Source organism: Anopheles merus, chromosome 3R (genome assembly GCF_017562075.2).
Source record: "Anopheles merus strain MAF chromosome 3R, AmerM5.1, whole genome shotgun sequence".
Lineage (NCBI taxonomy): Eukaryota > Metazoa > Arthropoda > Insecta > Diptera > Culicidae > Anopheles > Anopheles merus.
Window position 1 is genome coordinate 1,535,764 of NC_054084.1, and position 27,753 is coordinate 1,563,516.

General features: G+C 48.5%; 3 protein-coding genes across 7 annotated transcripts; 2 read left to right on the forward strand and 1 right to left on the reverse strand.

Moving 5' to 3' along the window:
* Positions 1 to 2: 2 nt before the first annotated feature.
* On the forward strand, positions 3 to 17,299 carry LOC121595820. 2 transcript variants are annotated; one of them, XM_041920067.1, is made up of 6 exons: positions 3 to 655; positions 11,452 to 11,887; positions 14,651 to 14,794; positions 15,006 to 15,101; positions 15,214 to 15,314; positions 15,766 to 17,299. In XM_041920067.1, exons 2-6 carry the CDS (start codon positions 11,825 to 11,827, stop codon positions 16,898 to 16,900), a joined length of 1,539 nt encoding a protein of 512 aa, XP_041776001.1. In that variant the 5' UTR covers positions 3 to 655; positions 11,452 to 11,824; the 3' UTR covers positions 16,901 to 17,299. The 2 variants fall into 2 exon arrangements, with proteins under 2 accessions (XP_041776001.1, XP_041776003.1); XM_041920069.1 differs by having other exon boundaries at positions 3 to 643.
* On the reverse strand, positions 17,255 to 20,535 carry LOC121595819 (PRKCA-binding protein). 3 transcript variants are annotated; one of them, XM_041920065.1, is made up of 6 exons: positions 20,369 to 20,535; positions 19,720 to 19,913; positions 19,254 to 19,586; positions 18,767 to 18,878; positions 18,345 to 18,706; positions 17,255 to 18,282 (listed from the first exon to the last, which is right to left on the reverse strand). In XM_041920065.1, exons 2-6 carry the CDS (start codon positions 19,794 to 19,796, stop codon positions 17,358 to 17,360), a joined length of 1,809 nt encoding a protein of 602 aa, XP_041775999.1. In that variant the 5' UTR covers positions 19,797 to 19,913; positions 20,369 to 20,535; the 3' UTR covers positions 17,255 to 17,357. The 3 variants fall into 3 exon arrangements, with proteins under 3 accessions (XP_041775999.1, XP_041775998.1, XP_041776000.1); XM_041920064.1 differs by having other exon boundaries at positions 19,720 to 19,961; XM_041920066.1 differs by lacking the exons at positions 19,254 to 19,586; positions 19,720 to 19,913.
* A 355-nt stretch (positions 20,536 to 20,890) lies between these two features.
* LOC121595323 (WASH complex subunit 2) lies at positions 20,891 to 27,334 on the forward strand. Of its 2 annotated transcripts, none has more exons than XM_041919232.1 (4): positions 20,891 to 21,385; positions 22,126 to 22,218; positions 22,289 to 26,852; positions 26,926 to 27,334. In XM_041919232.1, the coding sequence occupies exons 1-4, from the start codon at positions 21,383 to 21,385 to the stop codon at positions 27,063 to 27,065; spliced, it is 4,800 nt and encodes a 1,599-aa protein (XP_041775166.1). In that variant the 5' UTR covers positions 20,891 to 21,382; the 3' UTR covers positions 27,066 to 27,334. The 2 variants fall into 2 exon arrangements, with proteins under 2 accessions (XP_041775166.1, XP_041775165.1); XM_041919231.1 differs by lacking the exon at positions 20,891 to 21,385 and adding an exon at positions 21,707 to 21,764.
* Positions 27,335 to 27,753: the final 419 nt, after the last annotated feature.

The window sequence follows — 27,753 nt, forward strand, 5'->3', positions numbered from 1 at the left end:
CCTAGCGCACCAACATCAGTTGCAGTCTTTCCGTCGTTCCGTTCGGTTGTTCGGTGGGGCACGTCCGTCATCACGAGTGTGCTTGGGTACGGTGAAGGTGTGTGGAGTGACGAAAACGAAAGAAAAAAAAAACGAAACTCACTCACAGTCGAATCATACACAAACGTACACGAAACGAATACGAATTCAGCAAAGAAACAAACCAGCTCGATCGCTCGATCGGTTAAACGTGCTTATGCCGGGTGCGTGATGTTGGGTGAATTTTAAGTCCCTTTGGTGCATTTGGTGTGTGGATCGTGCCAACAATTCACGAGTCTGTGTGTGTGTTCAGTGCAGTGTAAGCGAACGGCTGGGGGTGGTGGGAGTTTTGTTTTTCTGCAAGGCTCCAGTCTGATTCATCGTATGCAGCGCCGTTGCAATAAATTCCACTGCCGTTCAATACATTCTCTGTGCATTGGTGGTGTTGGTGTGTTGTTAAGATTGGGCACCGAAAGCAGTTTTATTTCAACAGAAGTGGAAGCTTCGCGTCAAACTGTGCGGTTGTAGGAATAAACAAACACATCTTAAGCAGCAGCATCTTCACCGCCGAACGAGTAACGGCTACGAATGAGCGGGTGATAAGAAATTAAAATTCCACCCCAAGGTGCGTGAGAAGGTGAGTGAGTCTACGGGGAAGGTGTTTATCAGAAGGTGACCATCTCGAGGTGATCAATCGTCTATATGCTGCTCCAGAAGCTGAAAAGCTTCTCCTGAATATGCGATCCGTCCCCTCCCCAAAAGAAAAAGGTTGTCAAAGAAAGGTCCCGCTCCCTTTTCAACCGGAGCTAATCCGGATTGCTGCAGTCAGATTTCGTCTATTTCGTCCCGGTCCCTACGATCGCTTGATTGGGCTGGCCGTAACACCAACTCGCGATACGCGGTATGAATATGAAATGAAGCGTAAAGGTGTCACACCAGTTGGGCACCTTTACCACCAGCGTCACCCAGCAGAGGGCTGTGGCATTGGGGGTTTGTGCCTTCTCACCTCTCTATCCTCTATCCCGGGTGCTGTAGTGCTGGGTGTGGTGTGTGATTGCTGTAGGGAAGCGGTATCTCAGTGTTCTAGAGTGTTTGTGCGTTCTCTCCTTTTTTTCGATTTGCCTGCGAGCTGACAGAACGGGAAATGGCGTAGTTTGACGCAAACTACAAATCCAAACCGAACGATGGTCGATGTGTCAGTCAAGGCGGAACGGCGTACAGTGAGATGTGCTAATTCGAATGACATCATCACTGAGCATCAAATCGCGCCGATGCTTCAGCCGATCTAGTCGAACGTCTTCGCGATCGCGTCACTTTAGCGATATGAAACGCATGCGTATGAGGCTCTGCGGCGGTTTTAGTAACGATGTAGCTACACTAAGCTCATCAATTATTCATCAACACACACACACACATAAAGACACGCATTTGCCGTTAAGAAATGTAGACGTGTAGTGTACGGCGGGGAGATGGATAAAACATCTTTTACCGAATATGAAACGGTTTTCATTTTCCCGCCGTATTGCTGCATGCGGGCTCAGACATACCTGGGGGCCCTGATCCAAAGACTTGTATATGCACAAAGCTTCTTCTTCTTCTTCAGCTGCTCCGTTTTGTGCTTCCATGCATGGATCAATTTCGCTGCTGGCTGCTGAAGAATGTTTACCACCTTTAATCACAGCCACAACAGTCCCTTCCATTCCACGATCCTCCTCCGAAACGTTGACTGTGTAATCGTGTCCGTTCTGCATGAGAACACAATTCCAGCCCGCCAGTACAGTACTCCGGCGTGGCGTCATTTCAGCATCAAGCAGAGGCCCCGTTAGGGGAGTTCGCACAAAGGTGACCACCGGGGAGGAAAAATGCACAGCAGGAAGAGGGAATACAGATCGCACCGCGCACAGCTTAACGCCAACTCTGCCAATTGGGACTCTGCTAGGAATGGCTTGCGATCGCGTTTGCCCGCTGCTTGAGTGATGCGAGTGTTGTTGATCTCAACATGGCTACGGTTTGCGCGTTTGTGCACACTCATTAGAAGTCATTGGACGCGATTGTTACGATTGTTCGCGAAATGAAGCACACGGTAGTAACCGTACCGCTAGAAGAACAATACACAACCTCAAGGAGTGTGGTTTGGGAGAACCTTGAACATGTCAGTCCAAGTCACAGTAATGGGACGTTAGAACTCTTGCCGTTTTGATGAATGTCATCCAAAGTGGTCAAAATTCAAATATTTCTACCAGAACGCCCACAGACAACGCGATCTTTCATCGAGTAGCCCCCACTTGCGGAAACGTATCACATTTACCGGTTCCGCGCCATCCGCATCCTTGACATTTGGCCAGCGCGAGTGCTATCTACACCTCACAACACAATGAACCGAAACGGCAAAAATGGTGTGAGCGGCAATGGGCCGGAATAGTCAACGGTTGTCGTTTTGCGGTTCCGGTGCAGCTGTACAAGCCCTGACGGGCGACGGCTGATGGACGACCACGCGCTCAATGTCATCGGATCTGAGCTTTTCACACTATGGTTGGCGTATTTATAGATTCTTGGTACTGTCTCGGGAGGAAGTCACAAGCAATGGTTGAGGAGCTGGGGTAGATTTACGATTCACTCCATGAGTGTCAATACTCTCCACTCTCCAATCAACCGGGACCGTTTGTGTCCCAACAAGCAACAAAGCATAGGCTCTCCCCATGTCTGGTGGAATTTGTGGAATGTTCAAACGACTTACGCAATGAGCGCAAAATGTCAGCCAAGTGCCTAAGAACCTGAGCGACTTGAAACACCACTCCGTGTCGGTATTTCAGTTGTTCGGCCGTTCAATGTCAAGCCAGATTAGCATAAAGCGGTTCGGGCGTGGAACGGCGTTTGTAAAACGAATCGTTCGACACACCGTGACCACCAAAAGCATTTTGGACCCGACATGATTTCGGCTTGTTTTGAAGGGTGTCGTTCAAACCACCCACCACCCATCCGTTCAGCAAAAGTACGCACGTGTCTTTTCGGGACAAATCGCCCGTCCCCAGCGCCTTGCGTATTGGGCTTGCGATTGCCCGGGGCTACGTTTTTATGAGGTAACAGTGTACACGAAGCGCGCACGGCATCGAAACAGATTACACTTACTCACACACATCGACGAGGCACAGCAACGACTTGGCTACTGTTTGAGCAAACAAACACCCTCTAAGCAGGCGATGGCTGTGGAATGGAACATTGAACGCGCACCACGAGATATCACCCTGGCCGTGCGCTGTAAAGAGCAGACGGACAGCTTCCACCCGCTCGAGCCCGCTGTAAAGGTAGCCGAGCAAATAGCACACTCCAGCCGACTGAGCTCTGAAGGAGGCTCGTGAAGCTTATTTGCGGAACATTTGCGCATGACTCATCGCGGCGGGCGAACGGCGCATTGCGTTGCGTTTGAAGCGCGGCTGAGAAGAGGAAAACTATCATCCTGTGCGATCTTGTTGCGAGCATGAGAGAGTGGGTGAGCAGTGAGAAGCAAACTCGTGCGGGTTATTAAACACCCGCTGTTTTAGTGTTTGTTTGTCTTATTTGGTAGTGTCTTTGGTGGGTAAGGAAGACCTACAGTGACCAACGATCAAAGTTGTCACATGGAGTTTTGCAGGAGTTCGTATGATGAAATGTAATTAAACATTACGTTGAATGTGATCGATCCGTGTGCATATGATGGCAACCGCTTTGATGGCAGTTTTATATCGGTTTATTTCTTTTCGCCAAACACCCAAACGCCCAATCAGACGGTATCCGCACGATGATTACATGATGTATAAGGCGCTCCAGCCGTGCGCACCATTACGATCGCGCCAAGGAATGCAATCGCAGCTGATCGATCGATCGGGCGCTCGATCGATTAAAATTCATTCAGCTTGGCTGCCATTTACAGGCAAGCTCCCCTCCGCAACCCGCCCAATCGGATCCGATCGGGCACATTTTTTGTAAGGCGCAACGCGTGGACAACCATGTGGACAGCCTCGTTTCACGCCCGAAAAGCAAAGAAAAAACTGGACCAGCCAGCCAGTTTCACACACAAAAAAGAAGAAGAAAAAAACTAGATCAACGCATTCGAGTTCACGTGGTGGCGGTGTTGGTTGCCTTCCGGCTCCATTACACCTTTGCTACAATACCAATTTTTCCAAAAAATATTCAGATCAAGTTGAATCGATCGTGCCGCGCCTTTGCCAAACAGCACAATTAATCGGGTAATTCCGGTGTGTGTGTTTGTGCCCACGAGTGTTGTTTGGTGTGTGCAAATGCTTGTTTTGGTCGTTACGGAAAAGCAGCACTTTCCATCCGATCCGAACTGCAGCAACAACAACGGTTGCGATGCAAACGAGTGATCGTTCGCGTGCTCGTTTCGATGTTTTTTTTATTGTAACACAATAGTGAAGCAATTGCAGTTTGGCACGCTGGCCCACACCTTTGGGGGCACGTGTGTGTGTGTGCATTTTTTGTTTCTACCCTTCTGCTGCTGTGTATAAAATCCCGTTCGGCGGTGGATTACATTCGGAACCGGATTGCTGAGCGTGTCCCGAGCGCCAAACCGGCAACCGGTGTGACCGATTCAGTCCCCCCGGGAGAAAGGGAAAGTAACGGACCCCGTTGGAACGTATTCGTCGTCGGACCCACACCCACCCACACGGACCCAATCTTACCGGAACTTGCACGGCTGGATGCAATTCGATACGATTTCGGTATGGCACCAAAAATAATTGGCCAAAATTAGAGAAACGGATTGAAACGGATGCACGGATCGGCGTGCAAAGAGGGGTTTTGAAAAGTGTCCGCGGAAAGGCGCGGATGTGACAGTTTTATCGGCCAGTTCAATCTGCAGGCTACGCTGCAACCGGCCGGACAACTCAATCAATGGGCGATTGTGTTTCAGTTGTATTGTTGGAAAAAGGGGGTATAATTTTGCCGTTATGTTTTAAGCCATAGGTATGTTTTATTTAAACGATACATCTAGTATAACCATATTTGGTGGGGCATTTATTTTTATTAAAACACCAAGCAAATAGTCACACTAAGTAATCATCCCCCTAGACTAAAAAATCCCCAAAATATCATCAAAATCTTCCAGTTCTATTATCTTCCGACTCTACCCAAGCAGCAAAAATAATAACAATTGATAGTTGTTTATTTTCCTTTCTCGTACGAGTGTTTTTGTTTGCTCAATACTTGCACTTCCAGCTGTGTGTTGGGCGCCTTGGGTCGGTTGTTTCGCCAGCTTCAACCAGCAACAGTACCGTTGCCTGCTCCAAGACCTCCAAAACAAGCATCGAAAGCGCGAAAAGATGACCCATAATTTTCAACCAAAAATTCCCCAATGTTGAAGCCAGCCCACTCCACACCAGCATTCACTCGGCTAGACAGCCTCCAAACCCACCCCACGGCACACTCGCACGTGTACGGTCGGTCAGCTGATAGTGTGCGAAATTTCGGTGTCAAGCAGCATAATCATTCGATCGCGGTTGATCGTCGGTTACAGTTACTTCACGCGCACCGCCCGGGAAGCCGTACGCGCACGTACGCTGTGGAAATCGAAGGAAATGGCACGAGACTGGCGGAGATGGTGGGCCTTTTTTGGGTTGGTACGACACCCCATGAGTGAGCGTTTTTTTTTTGTGTGTGCCTTGCCTTTGAGCGGTAATGGGGTTTGTGGAGTTGTGTGAAGCAGTTTGGGATTTGTTAGCCCCACCGTCAATATGCAATCGGCAATCCAATCGTTCCGAAGAGGGGTTTGGAGGGCTTTCGGTACCGGGACTGTGCCGTTCGCAACGGACATCCCACTGCTTGTGTGTGTATGTGTTTCTATGTTGTCGTGTGCTTCCGTTTCGTTGGCGCGTTTACAAGTGTTGAATGCTAATTGAACGGGGCAACGCGCTATGGAGATGGCCCGCTGAGCATTGTTTTTAGGGTGCCAAACAACAGTTACATACGAGACGTTGAGTGGTTGAGATTGGGGAGGAATGTTTGCTTTGGTTCGCCCAATACGATCACTTTGGGCCAGTGAAATGTAATGACTGATTTCAATTGATTGAATCGTTGTTTAATTAAATGTGTCATTAAAAGGCAACTGCAGTAGCAATTGATGATCGACGTCTGACATCATTCAGCATTGCGAATACGTTATTTCAAACAGAAAAAATTAAAAAAAAACCTTTGTTTGGTTGCGTCATACGATTAAAGAACAAAAGACTCTAAGCGACGAACCGTTGTATCGAAGCTGCTACGGCAGAAGGAAAACGATCAAATGAATACCAAATCACACAGCAGGCTGGTTTTCTTTCCCTGACCAACGCAGGAGCAGGGTTCGTTCCACTGACCCATTATTGAATGATTGGGAAACAAGATCGAAAATTACCTTTAATACCAATCCCATCTTCCTTTCGGGTGTGTTTTTTATTTCCAATTTTGATTCTCCCTGCCTTTAGAAGGAGAGAGCGTGCTAGATTTCGATTGCTGATTAATGTGTACGACACCGCGTGAGTTCTAAGCCCTGCTGCTTGCCTCCTTCCTCCATCAGTCGAAGTAAGAAGCAATTTGTTGTGCCATCGCGTTGCATTGATGCGCCGTTTCCGGTGTGCCGCATCGTCTGTCCGGTTTCCGATTGCGCCCCATAGCTTATGATTAACTGTGTGTACGTGATTTTCCCTTTTGTTTGGTGCGTGCGTGTGTGTGTGTGTGTGTTTGGCTATTTTCCTCTTCCGCGCATTTCGCCGTCTCTCCTCGATCTAGAACCGGGAATGGAACGTTAATTATGATTTCACGCATTTTACGGGAAATCTGATTAGCTCCTAGTGTGCGCGCTTAGCGATTTCGCTTTTGTTTCCGACGATTTTCGGCATTATTATGCTCGGTTTCTCTGCACACAGCGCGCGCTCAGTCAATGTCCCATTATGCTATGGTTTTTCTCCATTGCTCCCTTGCCCCGTTCGCGTCATTAGTACGCATCTTCTCGTACTGCGCACTGGGTATGGTGGGCACGATCGAAAGTTTCTTGAACTTTCCTTCCCTTCGAATAAGGCGCTTACGTATGGGGGAGGGGGGGGGGGGGTGAGGAAAATTTCCCCTTTAAAAGCCGCATGTTTTCATGCGGCTTAGATAATTTCCTCGACGTGCGATCGGCGATAGGCTGAAATATGGGTAAGGTGACAAAAACAACAGAGCGCATGCTGCTCACAAAACAACACAAAAAATAGCATGCATCTTGCAGGCGAAGTGAAACAGTTTTGAACGACACACACACACGCGCGGAGCAACACGAAGAAATCGTTCGATCTTGCGGTGAAACGCAACGGCAGGCGCATGCTTAGTAGCGGCGCGCTCATAGCTGATCATAATTAAGCCGGCATATCATTAGTACGCATGGGGCGGTATCATTAGACACACACACACGTTTGTTTGTTGTGTGTTTGATTCTTTCACGCATTTCATTCGGAAGTATTCGATGTGGTAGTTTTTGTTGTTTCGACACCACTCGTGCTCCATTCAACACTCGCTTGTAGGTTGATTTCTTTTGCCGATGCAGATTGAGCGGGTTTTTTTATATCGGCGGCTACGGCTGCGGCTCATTAGGAAGTTCAGGGCATGCAATATGCTTTTGTCATGCATATCGTGCTAATCATAGGATCGCACGAATTCACGAGCGAAGGGAAAGTGTGGCCAAAACTCGTACCGGAAAGATGGTCTTCAGATTGGGTCGAGATGGGTTTGGTGTAACTCAAACATCAAGCAGAAGGTTACAATTCAACCGACTTTAAACGCCACTCTTGCCGAAGCCTACAAATGATTCAATTTTTCGTCACACAGAATGGTTCTTGGGCGTAGCTGCTTCACCTTCTTTTTTGTCATTTGAAGAGCTTCATTGCCTCATTCATCGCCGCCCATTCTCGAGTAACATAAAAGAGCTCATATTTATTCAGCAGTAGGGCCACATTGTCTACTAACTGACCGTTTAAACCCACCGGATTCGGCCCGCAACACCCTCTCATGCACGCTGTTGCAAAACGCGAGACCGGCGAAGATGCGCAATGAAACAAATGCCTCCGCTGCGGAGGTGCACCATTGCAGCATCGCTTACCCACGCCTAACCTTCACAGCGCGGCGGTGTGTCATTGCTTCTTATGCTTGTGCCATCAGGGTGTTCATTTCAACTGTGCCATTCTTACCCGGTCGGCTGGTCGGCTTCCTTTGTGCAGGCAGATCCACCCATCTCTGACTCATCCTTGCCTCTTTCTTGGCGCGAAACTAAGCGCAAAGGTTTCAGTTCTAGCGCAGCGCTCTGCGTCGACCAAAATCGACCTCTGAAGGTAATCGGACACCGCAACGCAAACGTATCGCGATGAGGCAACCCTCCGCCTGGCTGGACAATTGTTTCCCACAGTGTGTGAAATTGAACTAAATGCATCTCAAACCCCTGCCGCCGAAAACTCTCGAAGGCGACAATCAAATTGGGGGGGGGGCGGGGGATTTTTCCTTCGCATATTGTACCTTATTTTTGCACTGAAGGCTTGCGTTATTGTGACGCTGCAAGCAACACACAAACGGTAACGAGTGTCGCACACGATGCTTAATTGCGATGGACCTCGCGTGGCAATGCGTGTTTGTTTTTAGCCCTTTTTTCTTGTGATAATTTTCGAAATTCATTCATTTCGGGGAAGGAGAGGTACGCAGGTTGGTGGCATGTGTGTCGAAACCGTTGTTTTAGTAGCTGCGATGATGGATGTGTCGTTTTGTTTTCAAATAATACGTGTTTTTGCAGCGTGTATGTTGTTTGCTCTCGTCGTTTTGTTTGTTTGCTCTCAAAGCACAGTTAAAACCGGCTGCACAAAACAAGCCACACAACTGGGCACTTGGTAGGTTGGGAAAATTATCGCTGCATTTCATTGGTGTATGTCTTGATCTCTGCTTCAAACCGTAGCTTAATGAACGGTGACGGTGCGGCTGTACCCATGGAAAAGCCCATTACTTGGCGCTGTAATGTAATGTTTTCATCCCATGAGCTAAATTAAATAAAGACAGACGACAGAGCCGGGTGCAATTGGCTGGAAAATGAAATGGTGTTGTGTCTAGATGTCGCATTGGCTTTACGATCGTAGATTCCGAGAGCGATCGATTGGATAGAGCAGAAGTAATGCGGCAAACCCGAGCAAGGGAATGGCTAAGCTTCAGGCGTTCCGTACTGTTGCGATGAAAGGTTATTTGCAGCTCATGAGAATCTGTCCGACCTGTGGGCCGAGGTTGATTCATATTTAATTAGAGTATACAATTAACGTACATCAAGCTTGAAAACAAAGTCCCTTGTGTCTGAGTGTGTGGTGGAAAGAAAATAGAATCTTAAATTAAAGCACAAACAGGCATGTGGTGGGGTTGAACCGATCATATGACTAATGCACTGTGCTGAAAAAGCATTTGAAGGTTTTTGTCGTTCGCTTTTAATAAGCGAAACGCTCACTCAAACTCCATTGTTTTGCAGCGCTAATGAAACGCACAATTTCGCATTCGCCAACGTGCTGTGGGCTGAATTCCCGAACAAAACGGTCCATTGAACCGTGTGTGCACCCCTTTTTCCATAGCAAAACACGTCAGTGTTCCCGTGATCGTTAAGGTTGCACCAGGGACGGGGGTTCTTTACCTAAGAACGATTAGATGTGTTGGCAGGGTGTGGCACTAACATGAGTATTGTGCAAAACTAATGATTTGCAAGAAAAATGGCAACAAGCGACGAACGTATGTAGCAACTGACGGTGGGAAAGATGTAATGTTTTGCTTTAGTTTGGTCGGGTTCAAACGGTTGATGCAATGTAGAGACTTTCCCCGGGTCACACACACACACACGCGCTGGTTCGTTCCCAGTAATAAATAATATTATTGCTGTTGATAACTTTTCTTCTCGAAGGGGAAGGGACTGAGAGTTTCGCATCGATAGCACGGTGTTTCTTCGTGGAAAGTGATTTCGCAGCGTCGCCGCCAGGGGCACACGATCATCGTGCCAAAGAATAACAACTTAATTGTTTCACACCGGGCGTGGTTTGTTCGTCGATCGCCAAAGCAAAAAAAAAAAAATGCGCCAGTGTCGTGGAGGGTTTTATTTTACGCAACCCACACTCAATATGTTATTTCTTTGTTCCTGCAGGCCAACAAGCATAGGAATTATGATGGCAAAGTGGCAATGCGCGTGCGGGAATTAGTCGCTTTGTTTTCCGAAGCCCCGCGTGAAAAGCCATTAGTGGGAAAAGATGGATCGCCAACGATTGATAAGAAGAAAGTGACGATGACGCGCAAAATCAAAAGCAGTAAAAAGGCGCTAGAGTTATGGTTAAAAAATTAAGTCATCGGATGCTGGGAAAGTGCGTTGAACCTCGTTCTCCCTCCCTCCCGCGTTTTGCCGTCGAGGAATGGGACACAATTTATGCCATTATATGTTGTGGAGATCAAAAATCGGGAAAAAAAAGATTGTTGGAATGAAAGTGCTCCGGTTTGATTAAAATTGAATGCAAACGTTCACTTTCGTTTCTCTGGTTTTTTGTTTTGTTTTGGGCTGATTGGGTGCGTCTTCCTCCTGCCGCATGCCTTCAATCGTCGTGGTGCCAGTTTGCATAACAATGCTCGGGATGGCCAATAGAATAATGCTCATTAAAAAGGAAAATCGGAGCCAAGTGTTGACTTTCGCTTGTCTAGCAATCGCGGTGCGAAGCGTTAAGTAAGTTCGGGTCCCCCAGCAGGAAACCAGGGGGAGGGAAGATTGTTAACTGGTAAATGATTTGTAAATTTGCATAAGCACAAGTTTGCATTGTATTGTAAAGCGATTAAACAGGTTTCGCTATGCGAGGGCGATGCTTCCCCAGGCAAGGTTTATTGGGGGAGAGCAATAAAAAGATAAATCCATTCATCTTCCGCGTAAAGATGCTCCAAAACAGTCGCCTGACAATAGCGCAAACCAGAGGGCGAATGCAGAGGGAGCCACATAACAGATTGGAACGATTATACAACAAGCTCGGGGAGACTTTCGATTTCGCAAGCTGAATCTGGGTGCTGGAGCTGGCCCAAAACAGAAACCGGATATTGGCCATGTGTTATCAACGCCGCAGACTGTTCGCAGAGAGCCACCCGTACGCAAGCCAGCGTATACGCAAGCTTTGGACCGGCTGGATGACTTGGACAAACGAGTTTTCCCGGTTGTTTTTTTCTGTTTGGCCACCAAACTTCTCGTTAGACACCTTCTCGCGATCAACGCGACGCGGAAAGGATGAAATGAAAACAAATACAAGCGACTATAAAACCGTTCCACTTCCAAAATAGCCATGTGCGATGTGTGTTGATGGGCGTCTTTTCGTAATCCTTAATTTATTTAGCACGTTTTCTTTAATTTCTGTCTATTCCATCCACCCGGTTTGTATTTCGCAGGTCGTAAATTGGGACGCACCGGACCGACGGCCGGACAGAGCTTCACTTCATTGGCCGGTGTTTCATTGGAGCCGGGTTTTTTGTTTCGTTCCGGGGTACTGCAATTCTTACGTCAAAATGGATCGCCGTCGACAGGCACCGATCGATCGGCTGGTGATCGCGTTGAAACGGCTGTAAACGGCCACCTCCAACCGGTGCTGTAATTGCATTGCATTGCGTGCTGCTCAAGCCGAAACCACCGACCTGCGACCGAGTGATCGACGGGGTCAGCAGTGTAGTGGGAGTGATATTTAAATGTCAAAGCGATCGTTCGACTAGGTCTAGTTACACCAACGAATCCCAAAAAGCGTGAAACGAAACGGAGACTGCAACCATGGGATACTTTTCCAAACGAAACATCTTCATCTACTGCTGCATATCGGCATGTTTATCATTGGTAAGTAGCTGAAATTGAATAAGATGAGTAAACTGTTAGATATTCGATGTGAAAAATCAATTCAAATTTAAACGCTCCCTACACACGATCACTAAAAGGTTAATTTAGAGTTATCTTATCAACTCATTTAGTATTTATCGAACCTTCCGTACCCTCCCTACCTCAATCGTATCTTGACTACCAATAAAGCTTACACTTTATCGTCCTCGCCTTGGCCGCTAAATCATTGTGAGTTAATGGAGTGAACGAAGCGCATGACGGCGCGCTGCTCATGAGTGATGCTTTATTTTACGAGTCGCACCCTCCTCTCCAGTCGTACGCCCAATTAAGTCGTCATCGTCCCTCAACTCCGCGGTCTGGCCATCGGTCACGAGCGGTTCACTGACCGCCACGGCAAAGCATTTCCACCCACTCGGTCCAAGCCTCTACCCTTTTTTGTGGGGAGTTTTGCGTGTTTTTCTGTTAAAAGCTTGACACGGCTCGATCCGGTCGCAGTGAAAGAGGGAAGCGAAAGAAATTGTTTCCTCGTGTGCGAGGTTTATTCTATGCTTCGTTCTTAGACACTGGAATGTTCGTTAACCGCTTGATTGTTTTGGGACCAGCAGGCAAGGTGATCGTTTCCCACGGCTTCGATTTGCATTAAACAGGTTTCTTCAGCGCACAAATCGTAACGAGATCGTACTTCGATCGGTTGATGTTTTCTAATGAGCTTTATTTAAAATAATTCATGCTGGCTATAGCTTCACTCTCTCCTCCCTAGTTATGCTTAATTTAAATTAAAAAAATACCCAAAACAAAACACATCCCCAAGTGCATCCCCACCATTTCCAACAACACCCCGGAAAAGGATGATTCACTGAACCGGCGCGTGTAAAGCCGTCAAAAGTTTCACTTCTGACCGAAATGCTCGCCTCCACGCTCGCAACCCGCAGCAGCTCTGTCGGCAAAACCCTTGCCGGCATGATGACGTACCCTCTCGCGTCGCGGCCAGTACCTCGGCAAACGGTGTGTGCGAATGTGGCCCCCTTTTTCGTGCAGCGTAAATATACGCAACATGATCATCACCACCTTTACGACGGCATGCCTGCCCCGAGAAGTTCCGCTTAATTGTTGTTCGGCCAAACGTTGGATCACTCCGTTGATCTGACCTTAATAGACACGGGCCAAGGTTTTCGGTGTGCGTACTGGCACCGTGCGGGTATCATCATCCCCTACGCGGTGGCTCCAAAAAATGAGCTTTTCTTCCTTCCCGTTGCTGGTGAGCAGATAAGCGGGACAAATTGGGTGGACTGGTGGACGGCATCTCGGTCGGCTTGGATCGTTCCAGCTGGCTGCTATTCCGGTCACCGGGTCCGATGTGGCACTTTTCCTGGACCGCGGGTCAATCAATCGAGCTCCCGCTGGCGGCAGGCACAGGGGGTAATTGTTGAGGTCTCTGTGGTCTCTGTTTTGTATTGATTTTATTACAGTTGTCTTCCTTACCCCCAAGGTCAGTGTAGTAATTAGCAATGCCCGCGTTTTTTGCATGCATTTCCCCCCGAAGCTATCGCTACTATGGAAAACTGTCCACAGCACCCAATCTAGAGTACACGGAACGTAAATGGAAGATCTTTTTAATGTGTAAATTATTCCACTGCTTACTGAAGCGGTGCGATCGTTTGGGAAATGACCATCATTATTAGAGGCAGGTTAAATTACAGGGACCGCAATTGCGTACGATTTCCCTAATCAGTGATGATTTGCACCGAAGAGAAACTCAACCGGTGCAAAAGAGCTCAAATTTTAATTTAATTACAATCTCCGAACTCTTTAATGGTTGGTTTTTAACAAGCAAAGTCAAATTTCTCTAAAACATTGTACAAAATTTGTATCGATTCTTGCTAGCTGCCTTTTGAACCGCAATGTTTTGTGATACAGACAAACGGCAGCGAGCAAAACACACCCTTAAACACAGACAACGAATTAAAGGAAAACTACCTTCACCCCATTTCCATCGCCCATAAGATTTCCTTTTTCGATGTACTGCAGCACCCCGGCCGTGTACATCGACATTACACCGCGCGTTGGGCGTCCGTTTTTCAGGGGAAAACGCGTGCAGCCACACGGGCACAACACACACACCACTGGCACATTAGCACGCTCCCTCAAGTTCAAACTCATTCGCTGGCAGTAATTTAGCGAACGGCCGCCACACAAGTTCGCACCGGCGGTGTTGAGGTCAGCGGCGATCGGCGCACCTCGGGCCGAAAGTAAAATCGAACGGAACGCGTTGCAACATTTGTGCGCACATTACGCACATGTGCTACACACCACACCCCGGCCTAGCCGCGTGTAGGGCTCGGGGATCGAATATTCCAGCAGCAAACCGCGCTGGGCCTGGCCGGGTCGAAACCAAAACAACCTTATGCTACGCCAACACGCGTTCGGCGGGTATTTAATAACAACCCGATACCCAAGACTGCTGCGCGACCTCTAATGGCCGTGCCACACGATCCGGCCGAGAAACAGCTTTACCTTACCGCCTGCAGAACAGCAACTGGATGTGGCGCGTTCCTTTCGCTTTCCGGTCTGTGCTAGGCCAGTTCCCCCCTACAGGGGGTTATTTAAGCTACATGTGTGTAAACTTTTCTGTACAATCGTATTTTTTCTATCGATCGGAAATGGTCATTTCCTTCCACACTTGCGTTATGCTCGCAAGTAAGCCTCCGTTTGTGACATGGTTTATTAAACTGACTTTTGTTAACTGTCTCCCCCATCCCACAGCTCACCTATCTCGTGGCGTTCTCTTGCGAAATCTCCTGGATATTGGAGGCCCGCGGTGACCTGCCCATACCGGCCTATCTGCTGTGCGCCCAGTTTTTCATTCTCTTCATTTCGTCCGCGATCTTGATCCATGGCCTGTCGACGGTAAGTATCTGCGCGGGGCGCAAGGAAGGGATCGAGCGATCGATCGAACTGTATGGACAAATATGGTGAAAATTCAGCCATTCGGCACCAATTCACGGTGTCAGAATCGATCCACCACTGGAACGATGTTGCCATTTCATTTACACTTTTGCTTCTCCACTTTCTTCCCATCCAATCGCTCTCTCTCTCTCTCTCTCTCTCTCGCCTCCAGGGCATATCGTGGGGTCTGCTCAGCTGGTCGATTATTATCGGTGTGCTGTCGGTACCGGAACTGGCACTAGTCATGTACATGACCATACAATATTGGGTAAGTGTTCGAGGGAGGGGAAGGTGCTTCCGGTCACTAAGGGGTGCAGATTGTTTTCGCGTTGCATTACCTTCTTCTAAACCCATGCCCCTACTTTCTTCTCCCATTGCAGGGTCTACAATCGGCGCACGGGCTAACGGAATTAATTGGATATTTAATACGTTTAATAGTCAACTGCTTAGCACTGTTGTGCGTTATTCCGACAGCACTAAGGTAAGCCTTTTTGATTTGATGGCGGTGGATTTGTTAACGTTTGAGAGAGATTGCTTAATAGAGCAGCGGCATGCGTGAAGCAGAGCCACCATTAGACACACGATAAGAGGTGTCTGTTTTCATTGCTTACGTGAGAAAAGGATATAAAAATGTGGTGCTATCAATGCGCATAACAGATGTAGCCCTTCCCTGCTTTCACTCCAAGAAAAGGCTTTAAAGTGACTTAATTACTGTTAAAACTGTTTAAATATTACATGTTTCGTCGATTTACTGGTTGGTTGAGTAGTTAAGCTGTGTTGTGTTGTGGATTAATTCATACCTTTTAACCTCTATTGGCCTATCTACTATCTTGATCGTTTCATGAATCAATTAAGATGCCAGTCAGCTCTTTGTCAGCTACAGTTACAAGGAAGCTAATCACTTATCTTTCGCTTTTCTCCCCCTGCGACAGATGGCGACAGGAGAAAAAAGTGCTATCCCAGCTCGAATCGCTTGCCTCACGACTACAGCTGACCACTCCAACGCCGACCACTCCTTTCAACGCTACCACCACCGGCATGAACTCGCTGCGTGCGAGCAAACGCAGCACTCAGGGCGCCCCGAACGGTTCCAGCCGACGGCCCTCGACCGGGTTCGACAATCCCGGCTACGTGCCGCACGAAAACAACTCGCTCGACATCGTGCAGCAGTACACGGCGTACAACAATCTGTACGGTTCGCAGAGCGAGTTTAACGCCAGCATCTTTGGGCTACCGCCGGCCATGCCTACCGGGCCACCGCCGCTAGTGAACGAGTGCAAAAAGACGCAGTCGCTGCTCGATCTACGCTTCATCTTCCCGCCAAAGTTCCTGTCCTCGCACGGCACGATCAATGAAAAGAAAGCCAAAGACTCCGCCGACGAGCCGGACAGCGTGCTGCAGAACAACCTGAAGAACCAGATCCACAACAAGCTGCACGATGTGCCGGAAAATGGGACACTGCGCCAGTCGCGCGAAAAGGACACGAATGCCTCGATCGACCACACGAGTACGGTGGCAACGATGGGCGGGGACGGATCGGCGTCATGCGTGAACGATCCGATCTACTACACGATCGAGTCGACCAAGAACAACAAGATCCTCGGCCGGAACTGTGTATCGCTCGAGAATCTGGGCAACATTACGTTCTCGGAGTCACCGCTGCCGGTGAAGAAGCACGACCTGCCCTACTACCGGTACGGGCACAATCTGCTCAAAAACTACGCCATGAACCCGTGGAATGTGCTCGCGTACAATCCAGCGTACAGTGCGTACCCGCCGGCCTACTATCACTACCATCTGATGAACCCGTACCATCTGTATCAGCTGCAGCACCACGCGAACTATGGTGGCGCCGGTAGTCCAATACCGCCCGGAGGCGGGTACTTTGCAGGACCTCCGGGACATGGGGCGCTTCACGGTGGGCCCGCCAGCTATGGCAAGAGCCATTCGCAACTGACCAGCTACGGGTATGGGAACAATATCTATCTGAACGGTGCCACCGACAGTCGGCAGTCGCTCGGTAATGAGTCGGACGACTTTCGCAAGTACCGTGATGTGGCCCTATAGCAGGGCGAAGGGAGCATTCGATCCAAAGCGGGTAGCAGTTAACCAGAGAGAGCGAGAGAGAGAGAGAGATAGAGGGATCAAGCAATAGTAGTAGCAAGCCGATAGATGTAATGCAAATACTCAGAAGCAGTAGGTAGATAGGATAGGGCGTTGGGCGTTGAGCAAAGCAAACGACACGAAAGCACGAACCACACTTCGACTGAGTTACCTCAAGTATAAACAAATAGTGAAATCGAACCAGAGCGCGGTTCTGTAAGGTGATCGGTACACTTGCTGCAGGCTGAACTGGTGGTTGTACAGGCTGTACTTAAGTCCTGTTGTTTAAAGAATGTTATTTATTGTACGATAGTGTAAGTAAACTTAAAGTCCCGAAAATAACGATCTAAAGATTGTGTTTAATTTATACTGTTTTATTAAAATGATTCTGACCAGAAATGTGGGCGCGATCTCGGTGATCTTATTTGAAAAGCTCAGGCACCAGCAGATCATCCATCAAATTATGACTAATGGGTTTGGTGCCAACAGATAGATCAATCCCCGCCAGCCCTAGCTCGTTCAGCAAATCGTGCTCCGAAGGACCGGCCGAAGTTCCTTTGTTCAGATCAATCTCCTCGAAGCCTCCCAACAGCTGTCCGCTAACATCGGTTCCGTTTGACTGCTCCAAATCGCCAGTAGTCTTCGCCTGTGTAGGCTTTGCGGTTTCCACCTGTTCGATAGCTTCCTCCGCCTGCGGTATCTCCTCGTCCGTGTACTCTTCGGCCTGAAACTTGATCGCCGATTTGTATTGGAACGCGCTTGCCTTCAGATCTACCTCGATCGGGAAGAGGTTCGGAATGCTTTCCAATCGCTCCACCGTCTCGGAGGCAAGTGTCGCCAGTCCCTCGATGAACTTTCGCAGCTGGCTGGCTAGATCTCTCGCATGCTTACACTCAAGCAGCTCGATCTTCTCCAGCACGTCACTGCGCAGTTTGGCGAACTTTAGTCGCGCCTCCTGCCGGCAGCGCAGTATCAGCCGATACTCGTAATTGCCCGTTTCAACGCGATACAGTGGCTCCTGTATTGCGGCATATCCATGCTCCTCGTCGTCCATCTCCTTGATCTTTAGACAGTAGGACAGATAGCTGAACTTTGCATCGGCGTACCGCTTCACGGTGAGCTTGGTATCCGGGATGGCCTTGTGCAGATACGTGCCCATGTCGGCAAGGATCGGCTTCAACGTTTTGATCATCTTGATGCCGTCCTTCTCCATGTTGCGGTGCAGCTCACCGAAGATACGGAACGCCTCCGATGCACGGGGCTGCGGCTCCCGCACACTTATGGAAGCGAATATGTTTCCAAACGCTTGGTATGTCTGAAGAACATCGAAATGGGCCTTGAGCATCCTGTAACGAAAGAAGACGCAATGATCTCGTGTGTCTTTAAAGAAGCGTTTGTTGAAGTGTACCTTCGTGCGTGATCCACCAATCCCTTGTACATGGTTTCCGTTCGCTCAAGCTCTTGCAAACGCTTTACAAGTGAGTCGTTGCAGAGGATTGCCCTCGAGAGTCCCAGCGTGTCGGCTGTGCTACTGGACATCCGTTCGACCAGCCGATGCTTCATCTTTTTCAGCACAATGTCCAGCGTTTCTCCCTGCGTTGGGTCGGCGTGTAGCTTGTTGTAGTGTATCATCACCTCCTCCGTGGCGGACTGTATCATTTTGGCAACCTCAACCTTCGTTTTGCCCTTCACAGAGACACCATTCACGCCGAGCAGCTCATCGCCACTTTGCAGTGTTCCTTCGCGGGCTGCCGGGGTGCCATCAAATACCTGAAAGAATAGAGCAAGATTAGTGGATGCGTAATTTGTGTGTCTATTTAAGCTACAAACCTGAACAATGTAAAGACATGGACAGAGCGGTGCACCACCCCCGATGCTGATGCCGATGAGATTGCTGGTGTCCTTTTTGATGACAACCGTACCAGAGCTGACGGTCATGCCCCTAGTGAGGGAAGAGCGATAGTGAAACATTCGTTATTACATTCAGAAGATAGGCGAGGAAAGTGCTCTAGCCTTGTTGGAGTAGAATAGCAAATAAAAGAGAGAGAAGCCCACATAAAAGCAACAAGCGATAAATAAACTCTTTTTACACTGAATATTTCACCAATTAAATTTAGACACTTTTTGGATCCCTTCCCCAAGATATCCAATAGGATGTCGGTAGGATCACCTGCATAAGCTACTCCCATATCACAATGTCTCACAACCCCGAGCATCGATGTATCCTTCCCAAGCACACACACATACAAACACACGAGCACACGTACGGCACTAGTACAGCCACAAGCCAATACGACACACACACACCCACACTTACAGGCGCTCCATCTCCTGGCGCTGGCATAGCATAATGATCTTGTTATCATCCACGCAACCGTCCGCGTACAGCACCGGATCCGGAAGATCATCGTTCGACACGAACGCAATATCATCCATTCGTTTGCTGGCGGCTGATTCCTTCTCAGGCTTGGCGTCATCCTGTTCAGTCGCCAGCTTCTTTGACTCCTTGCGTCGTTCCGTTTGAAATGGTCTCGGTCCATTTCGGGGAGACCCGATGACAATGAGGGCTGTGTCTTGGTCATCGCCGTTTGCCTTTTCCTCATCAACTACGACCGCTTTCGTTGGACGGATTGGGTTGCTGTCGAAGGTACTGAGGTACAATCGATCCGAAAGGTGGGAAGTCAATCACAAAACTCGTATTAACATCCAACGCCCAGCTAATGCTCTAAAGGTGTCGTTCTAAGGTTTCCCATCTTGGGGAAAGTATTCCCGTCGCTACTCACTTGTCCTCAGCCTGGTCAAACATTAACAGTGAAGTGGTTTCTTCGCACCATAGCTCACTATCCTTGCATGTATCCATCGTCCTTACGTTTAAGCTTCTTTCTCTAACGAATCCCCACTATCGATGGTCGATAATTCCGAGGCACGGCTTTAAGAAGTGTGCTTCATTGACTTTAAGGAATCGAAAAGGGCGCACCTTGCAGAGGGATAAGGGAGCGTGTGGATAAGAAATCAATGAAACACACTTACACCAATGAAGAACAAGAAAAAAAGAGGCAAATGGAATATGCACACAACAATACACAAACATTACAAACACACGGGACAGATAACAGGGAGAGCATGCGTAAAATGCGGCTTCAGTACAGCTTTCCGCCAGCGTCGTATGCAAACAAGTGAAACATATGTTTTTCGGTGATGCTCCGTGTTGAGTTCGACGATTGGGGCTATGGATCCATTAGAGCCCAGATTTTTAACTTTTATTCGAATGCAAACACTCACTCATGGATGGAATAAAAACATCAATATTTGAACAAACAAAAAGAAACACCTTTGGCCGTATAACAACATTGAGCAAAAATTGGCGATTAAATTAATTCCTTCACTATCGTCGGATGATGTGGAACGTTCTCCGCTTAATGCTAAGCTTACATTTTATCCTCCTCGTAGAAGTAGTCATAGTCGCAGTCCTGCAACATGATGGAAGTAGGATAATTCTTCGGCACCACTGAATGTTACGCGTAAAATGATATCTTTATACAAACTAACAGACAACAGACTTGTTGGAATCGATTGCTTTTGATGCGTAGAATGCATCGGGACGGTGTGGGACATGCGCAGACTGTTTGAAATTGTGTGACATTTGAACAAGAGCACGTGGTTTATGGCATCGTTGATTGTTGTTTTGCTGATACGTAAAAGACGAAGAAATCTGCTTCGATTGAACGCTTTCCTTTCCTTCTATCGAAATTGTGTTCATAAAGAATGTGGTTTGTCGAGTTTCCTAGTCCATTTCGTTGTACCCTTTCAGCTGTAACGGTTACGCCATGCTGTTTTTGAATTCCGGAAACCTCTCAACCTGTCCGTATAAACGCGCTCTCTCGAGGCCAAAACCGGTTTTCGCGAGCTCGCCAACGCTCCCAATCGGTGCGATTGTTCCTCGCTGGCGACGTTTTTTTTGTGTGTAGTTGTGACGGTTTTTGACGTTTCGAGCGAGGGATGGCCGACACAACTACACACAAGCCTGACAGCACAACAAAGTGACCAATACGCGAAACGAAAATACAAAATAGTGCCCTAAAATAACATTGTATTTTTGGAGAGAGCATTAAAACGATGAATATTGGCAGACGCTAGCAGCATTGTTCACCAAATTGTGCTGTAATTGGCTTTGGAAAGCTTGTTGCAGGAGTGTTATTCGTTGTTGCAAGCGAGCGAAAGCTAGATGCATCGACCAGATCGAAGATAGCTCGTAATCGTAGGGCTCTGGCAACCTTTCAACTGCAGCCGAAATGGTTGTTCCCTGATAGTGCTGACGAAAACGGGAGGAAGGTAGAAAACCATCGTGATCGTGCAAAATTGTACTACAAATTAGCGGTGTGAAAGCAGTCCGGAAGGGGGCGATTGAATTCCTTCAAAATCGTCGCCCCAGTGCTAAAGCGCAAAATGGTACGAACAACATATCCCTTAAGGCAGACAATGGGGAAGAAGTATTGTTCTTGCCTCTCATCCGCTGGCCCTATTTCGTTCTTGTGATAAGAAACATTGACCGGAGTGTTTGTGTGCTTGAACTGCGTACACACTGCTTGAACGCCGACTGTGATTCATGACTGTTCCAGCACCCCCCAAATCTCGGACCGACCCTGAGGCCCGATCGTTCACTGATATGTGGTTCCCATCGGTGGTTGGACTGTTTTCGTTGCCGACGATGTTCGTGCGATGGGTGTTAGCCGCTGCACGTCCGCTAATGCATTCAATCATTATCATTTAGAAAAGGCCGCGCGTCATCACCCCACCACCACCTGGATTGAGCGTTATGATGAGCTGGGTTGGTTTCGGCTTAATACCTATTTACTGCACACTTAACTGAACCCCCCGTGTGTGTGTGTGTGTGTGTGAGTGGTCCGCGGGGCAGATCTATTTGCTTGGTGGACCGTGGAGGAAATTTTATGAAATGTTTTCTTTCTTGCTGCACTTCCACTTTTCTCCCGAAGTATCTCAGGCGTTGATTTACGATATGATTTCGGCGAAATTTGCCTCACGACGAGGGGCGGCGGCCGGCGGGCACTCTCGAAAGTGGCGGAGGCTTTTAGTGGCAGTGTTGGGCCGAAAATGCATCCTAATTCGAGCGAGCGATCGCGTTCGCACAGATTCGCCTTCGATATAACGTTGTTTTCGTTTTATTGCAGGCACTCACACCGGACGAGCTGCGGCAGCGTATTGCGAACTGGTCACTTGAATCGGACGGCCAACTGTTGCAGTACATGGTATCGATCGCGAAGGTAAGTTCAGTCGGCGGACGGACAGTTTTGGCCATGTGTGTCCCCTAATCGGTGCGGTATTTCGTTCTAGAACATCGAGGATAAATGTAGCAAAACTCGGGATAATCTCAACAGCTTGATGCTGCAAGTGAACCAAACGGAAGTGAAGTTAGCTACCGCGACGAATCAGTTTTCCGCCGTGGAGCAGGTGAAGTTTGTTGAAAATCGTGTGGAAGAGGATGATGAGAGCTTCTACGGGCTGCGAAGACGCCGGCAGCAGGTAGACGAGCCCCGGAAGGACACGCAACAGGAAGACGGTGACGAGCGGACGATGGATGATCTGATTCAGCTGGCCGTTGAACGATCGATAGAAGGCATGTATAAATCATACGAAAAGGTCACCCTCCAACTGACGGACAGTGAGTCGAGTGACGACGATGATCTACCCACCAGCACACGGTTAACGGACCCGGCGGAACTGACCGCCGGCAAGGCAACGATAATGCGAGCCGTACCAAAGTATTCCTTCATCGAGCGACCCTTGCCGCACGTGATCGGGTCGAAGGAGTGGCAAAATAAGTGGCACGTGGGACTGATTGATTCTGAGGATGAGTCGAGCTCGGATCGGAAAGAGGAGTACTCCGAATCACCGAGCGAAACGGACGATGGGGGAATGTTTCCATCTCAACCGAACAGTAAAAACCATACACCGTCGGAATCGGAAAGCTCCATCTGGGGTGCGGAAGGTCGCAAGCGAGCCCCATCGATGGATCCCAGCGTAACCGGGGACGATGGATCGTCTGTGTATTCGTACGCGAGCTCATCGAAGGTGCCTCGTCCGTTGCCAGTGGTGGCAGCACGTGGAATTTCATCGGAGGGCGCGAGACTGAAACCACCCAGCCTGTTCCCGGAGGAACCACCTGAGGAAGATGTACGGCGCAGAGGGGAACGTGGGCTGTTCGATGACTCGCCGGAAGAGGATGAACCGACGCCGATACCTACGCCTCAGCCACGCCAAGCGGTGCCGACAATGAATGATACAACGAAATCGTTCTTCAAAGGCAATGCGCAACAACCTGCACGTAAGATAGTGAACCTGTTCGACGATGAACCTCCGGAACCGTTGCCAGACAGTTTGCCAGTACCGGAGCAGAAGAAAACGATCAATCTCTTTATCGAAAGTGAGGACGACGAGGAGCAGGTGAAGGAGAATGTGCGTAATAACAACGTAACTTCTGCAACCGAGAAGCGACGTGTAGAGGAAGTGACTGCGAAACAGTCCCTGAAACCGGCCGGACCTGCCCTCACGAATCCAAGGGCAATGACAAAGCTGGTGGACGAGCTGAACAATAATTTCCGAAGGCAACAAGGACAGCCTGCGCCGGAAAAGACGAAGCCCGTGCCAGAAGACAACAGTCGCGCTCGCTCCTCAGTGACGAATATTTTCGACGATGAGCCTCCTATCGACGACTTCGACCGGCTGTTTATTGCAGCGAACCCGACCGCCAAACCGGCCGTTCGGCAGACCATTCTGCCCCAGCCAACCGCGAGGGTTGAGAAGGAGAAAAAGCCGATAAATCTCTTCGCAGAAGACGACGAGGACGATTATGATGGTATTGTGGTGGGCAGTAATGAAACACGGCCACAGAAATCCCCCAGCCAGGGAAGCTACATCAGTCCTGGCAGGAGCATGCTCACTAAACCCGCCGAACGGTTGCCTACGGTGAAGAAAAAATCCATCTTTGATGAATCAGATTCCGAGGAGGGCACAAATGATGCAGATTCCGATCTGTTCGGAAGTACCACCAAAAAGGCACCCACGGTGATGCCACCAGTCCAAATACCAAAAGCTGCACCAAAAGTGACTAAATCCATTTTCAGCGATAGTTCCGAGGCGGAAGACGACGACGATGAGGCACTGTTTGGGAAGTCGTCCAGCATTTTGAAGAATAAATTGGACGCGTTGAAAAAGAACGGTGGTGCGGCGGGACAGCAGGAAGTTGGTTCGACCAGCAAACCCGAGAGTAAACCTGTTAGTAAAAGCAAATCACTGTTTGATGAGGATTCGGAGGAGGATGCACAGGACGTTAAAAAGGACGATGATCTGTTTGGAAGTGTTTCGAAGTCAGCTGCATCGTTAGTACTGGATAAGAAGACGGTGAATCCGGCCCCAAAAGTGTCTTTATTCGATGATGAACCTCCATCGGACGATGATGATGCACTCTTTGGACAAAATAGAAGGAAAGTTGAAACTCAACCGAGCAGTGTAGAAGCAACTCAAAAGGAAGGAATTTCATCGAATGCGTCTGAATCGGGAGGACCTATCGCCACCAATAGTATTGTGGATCTTTTCACTAAAACTGAGCCAAGTGCGAGTGTTCCAAAGCAGTCGCTTAAGAATTCGGAACAACTCAATTCTCAACCGGCCGTTAAAGAAAATCCCGTTGAATCGAATAATAGTATTCGAAGTTTGATATTGAAGAAATCCATCTTCAACTCGGACTCGGAAAGTGAAGAAGATGATTCTATCTTTGGTGCAGTAGGCAAAAGTTCGGAAAAACCAAACGTTTCAACGGCGGAACCCAAAGTTAGTGTTGAAGTAGAGAAGAGTGAGTTGAACCACGATAAAGAAACACCACGTCAAACGAACGATGATGCACCGACGATTGAAGAGAAGCAATCGATCGAAAAGGGGGCAATAGTCGTGGAGGAACCCAAATCGAATGTCAACGAAAACGGAGATAACAGCATCGCTCAAAATACTCTAGAATCTGTGAACCATGTGGACAAGAATGAACCTAGCTCAATTCAAAACGTCTTGCGTGCTCCGGTAGATGACACTGTCCAAATTCCTGTTGATCCCAAAACATCCATTTTTGATAGTTCAACGTCTGAGAATGAAGCGGACCACGATAGTGGAGATAGCATAACTCACCAGATAAGCGAACTGACTGCGCAATCCAAAGCAAGTGAAGAAAATATTAGTTTTGTACCAACTTTAGAACCATCGGTCAATGACAATGTTTTCCAGGAAGAGAATGCCTCATTGCCTGCCGCTAAGGTCGAGGAAACATCGGGTACATCAGAAACTCCTCACACAAAACTACCCGAGCCAGATGAAGGAACTCTCTCAGATGAAACGCCCAATGGCATGATGATAGCGAACGACATTGATTACTATTTGCATACGAACGAACCTTCGAAAGATGGTAGCGAGAAGCTTGCTTCAAAAGCAACGCCAGCAATGGACCGACCGCCAGCACCGGTTACACCTCCTGCAGCAAAGTCTGAACCAAAAAGTGCCTTAAATTTCAGCCCCATCGGTCTGTTCGATGATGTTCCACCGCCGGACGATGGCGACGAGACGGATGACGTGACGCACCCGAAACAATCCGCATCCGTGGAGTCAACGTTGCCACCGATCATGGACGAAGCATCTTCCTATTCGCAAGAATCGCAGTCACTGGACTTCATACCGAGCGGATCGGCTGGTGGCAATCGATCGCGATATCTGTTTGACGATGAACCTCCGCCGGACGAGGCAGATGATAGCAGTGCAAATCCCAGCTTTGCTAAACCGTCTGCCTTTAAGGTGGGCAGCGCAGTGGTGAAAGGACTTTTTGATAACCCAGCACCCGCCTCGCTACCTCCAATGGTTGAGGATAGTCGGTCTGAATCCAGCAAACCCATCCGCCCAAAGGTTAACAAGTTGAACGCAAAATTGGCCATTAACGTGGCGGCATTGTTGCCCGGTGCGAGACGACCGATGCCAGCGAGCAGCTCGCCCGAAAAGCAGCTCGCCTCCACTGTCACGTCTGTTTCGAAAGACACGCCCGAAACTACCGCAAAACCAGCTCAATCCGAAGAGGCTCCCAATAGTGGAAAACTGACAGGCTTGAATAAGGGCAGAGCAAGAATTCCTACCAAACGGAAGCCTCCCTCACGGCAAACTCTTCGCGCCGGATCTTTGGGCTCCTCGCTGCAGAGTTCCGTTAGTGAGGAAGAACGTAACGAAAAAGATCCTCCCCAATCATCAGCTGCAGATGATCGCATCGTGGTCGGGTCAGAAGGGAAGGTGGAACACGTTGAAGCAGGCCTTCCTCCACAAGATAGTTTCCCACCAGCTAACCACACAACTGTGAGCTCAAAGGTGGAGATAAAACGCACCGAAGATCCCTTTGTCGATCGTTTGAGTGCAAGTGTACGAAATCCGTCGAAACGGGTGGTGCTACCGGATGGGAATGATGGTGATAAACCGTCAGTAACAGCTACGGCCAAGAAGACAACTGTAAAAACATCGAAAACATCGCTTTTTGGTGATAGCGATGGTGAGGGCGATGATGATGATTTTTTCAGTACGCTACCCACGAAAGGAGTTGTGATTAAGAAGGAAGCAACGAAGCGGGCAGGGCAACCGAAGCCCGTTGCAGCTGGTAGCCGGAGTATTTTCGGTTCGGACGACGAGGACGAAGCTGACGGAGGGGAAGATGATCTATTCGGCACGAAGAAATCATCCATTGCCGGACAGCTGAAGGCAAAGGTTCTGGATGTGTCCGCGTCGCAGGCTGCTGGAGCAAGAAAGGAAAAGAAAAGTCTGTTCGATGATGACGATGACGACGGGGACGATGATGATGATATTTTCGGCAGTAAAAGCAGTAAGTATTATCTTTTGCAGTCGTTTACAATGAACACACTTTCTCTAATCTTGCACTTTGTGTATTCCACTAGAAACTATCTCGAAAGTTAACAGCCATCAGCATCAAGCGAATCCGGTCGGAAGATCGTCTCTGTCAACGGTAACCAAACCGATGACAACTACCACTAGCCCAGCTGATGATCCTTTGGCCGATTTGCTGGCCGATTCATGAACCAGGGCGGCAGATGTACGGCAGGCAGAAGGTAGAGGATTATGAATCCTTTGACACCAGCGCGCTGCTGTCTTGTGCTTATGCAATTGATAAAACCATATTTCACAAAAGGGAAGCGAACAAACAGCAGAAAGAGGGTTATAAAAAGCATGTCCGCTCGGGAGCATACTGTTGATCATTGTTAACTGTTGCCGTGCTGCTGCTGGTGTTATCTAGTCATTTAAAGAAATTTGAGTTCTACGATCAATAAGTATTCCGTTTTATTCAGCCTGTACGATTTTGGTTCTGTATTCGCTTCGTTTTGCTGATTTGCTTTCAAGTAATCGTTAATCCACACATTCCATTTACTGCATATGCTTTGCCTTATTACATAGAGTGTTATCTTTCATGCGGAATACATATCGAATCGCAACCGTTGAACGTGGGCCCGAGCAGCATGGTCGATATTAAAGGAGAATTTATTAGCAAAATTGAGATGTAGATGCGAAACAACAAGTATTGTAATGAGCGTTATTTAGGTTTTGTATGATTTTGTTGTTTCATACGCGTGCGTGCGTGCGTGTTTTCTGTTTCCTTAAAAAACGAATTGTCTCAGATTGTGTATTGATTTCGTTCTTCAACAGCCCAGCTATAGCACGTTACAAGGTGTGGCAGAACAGGGGGAAGAGCAATTGTTAACCAAATTTTA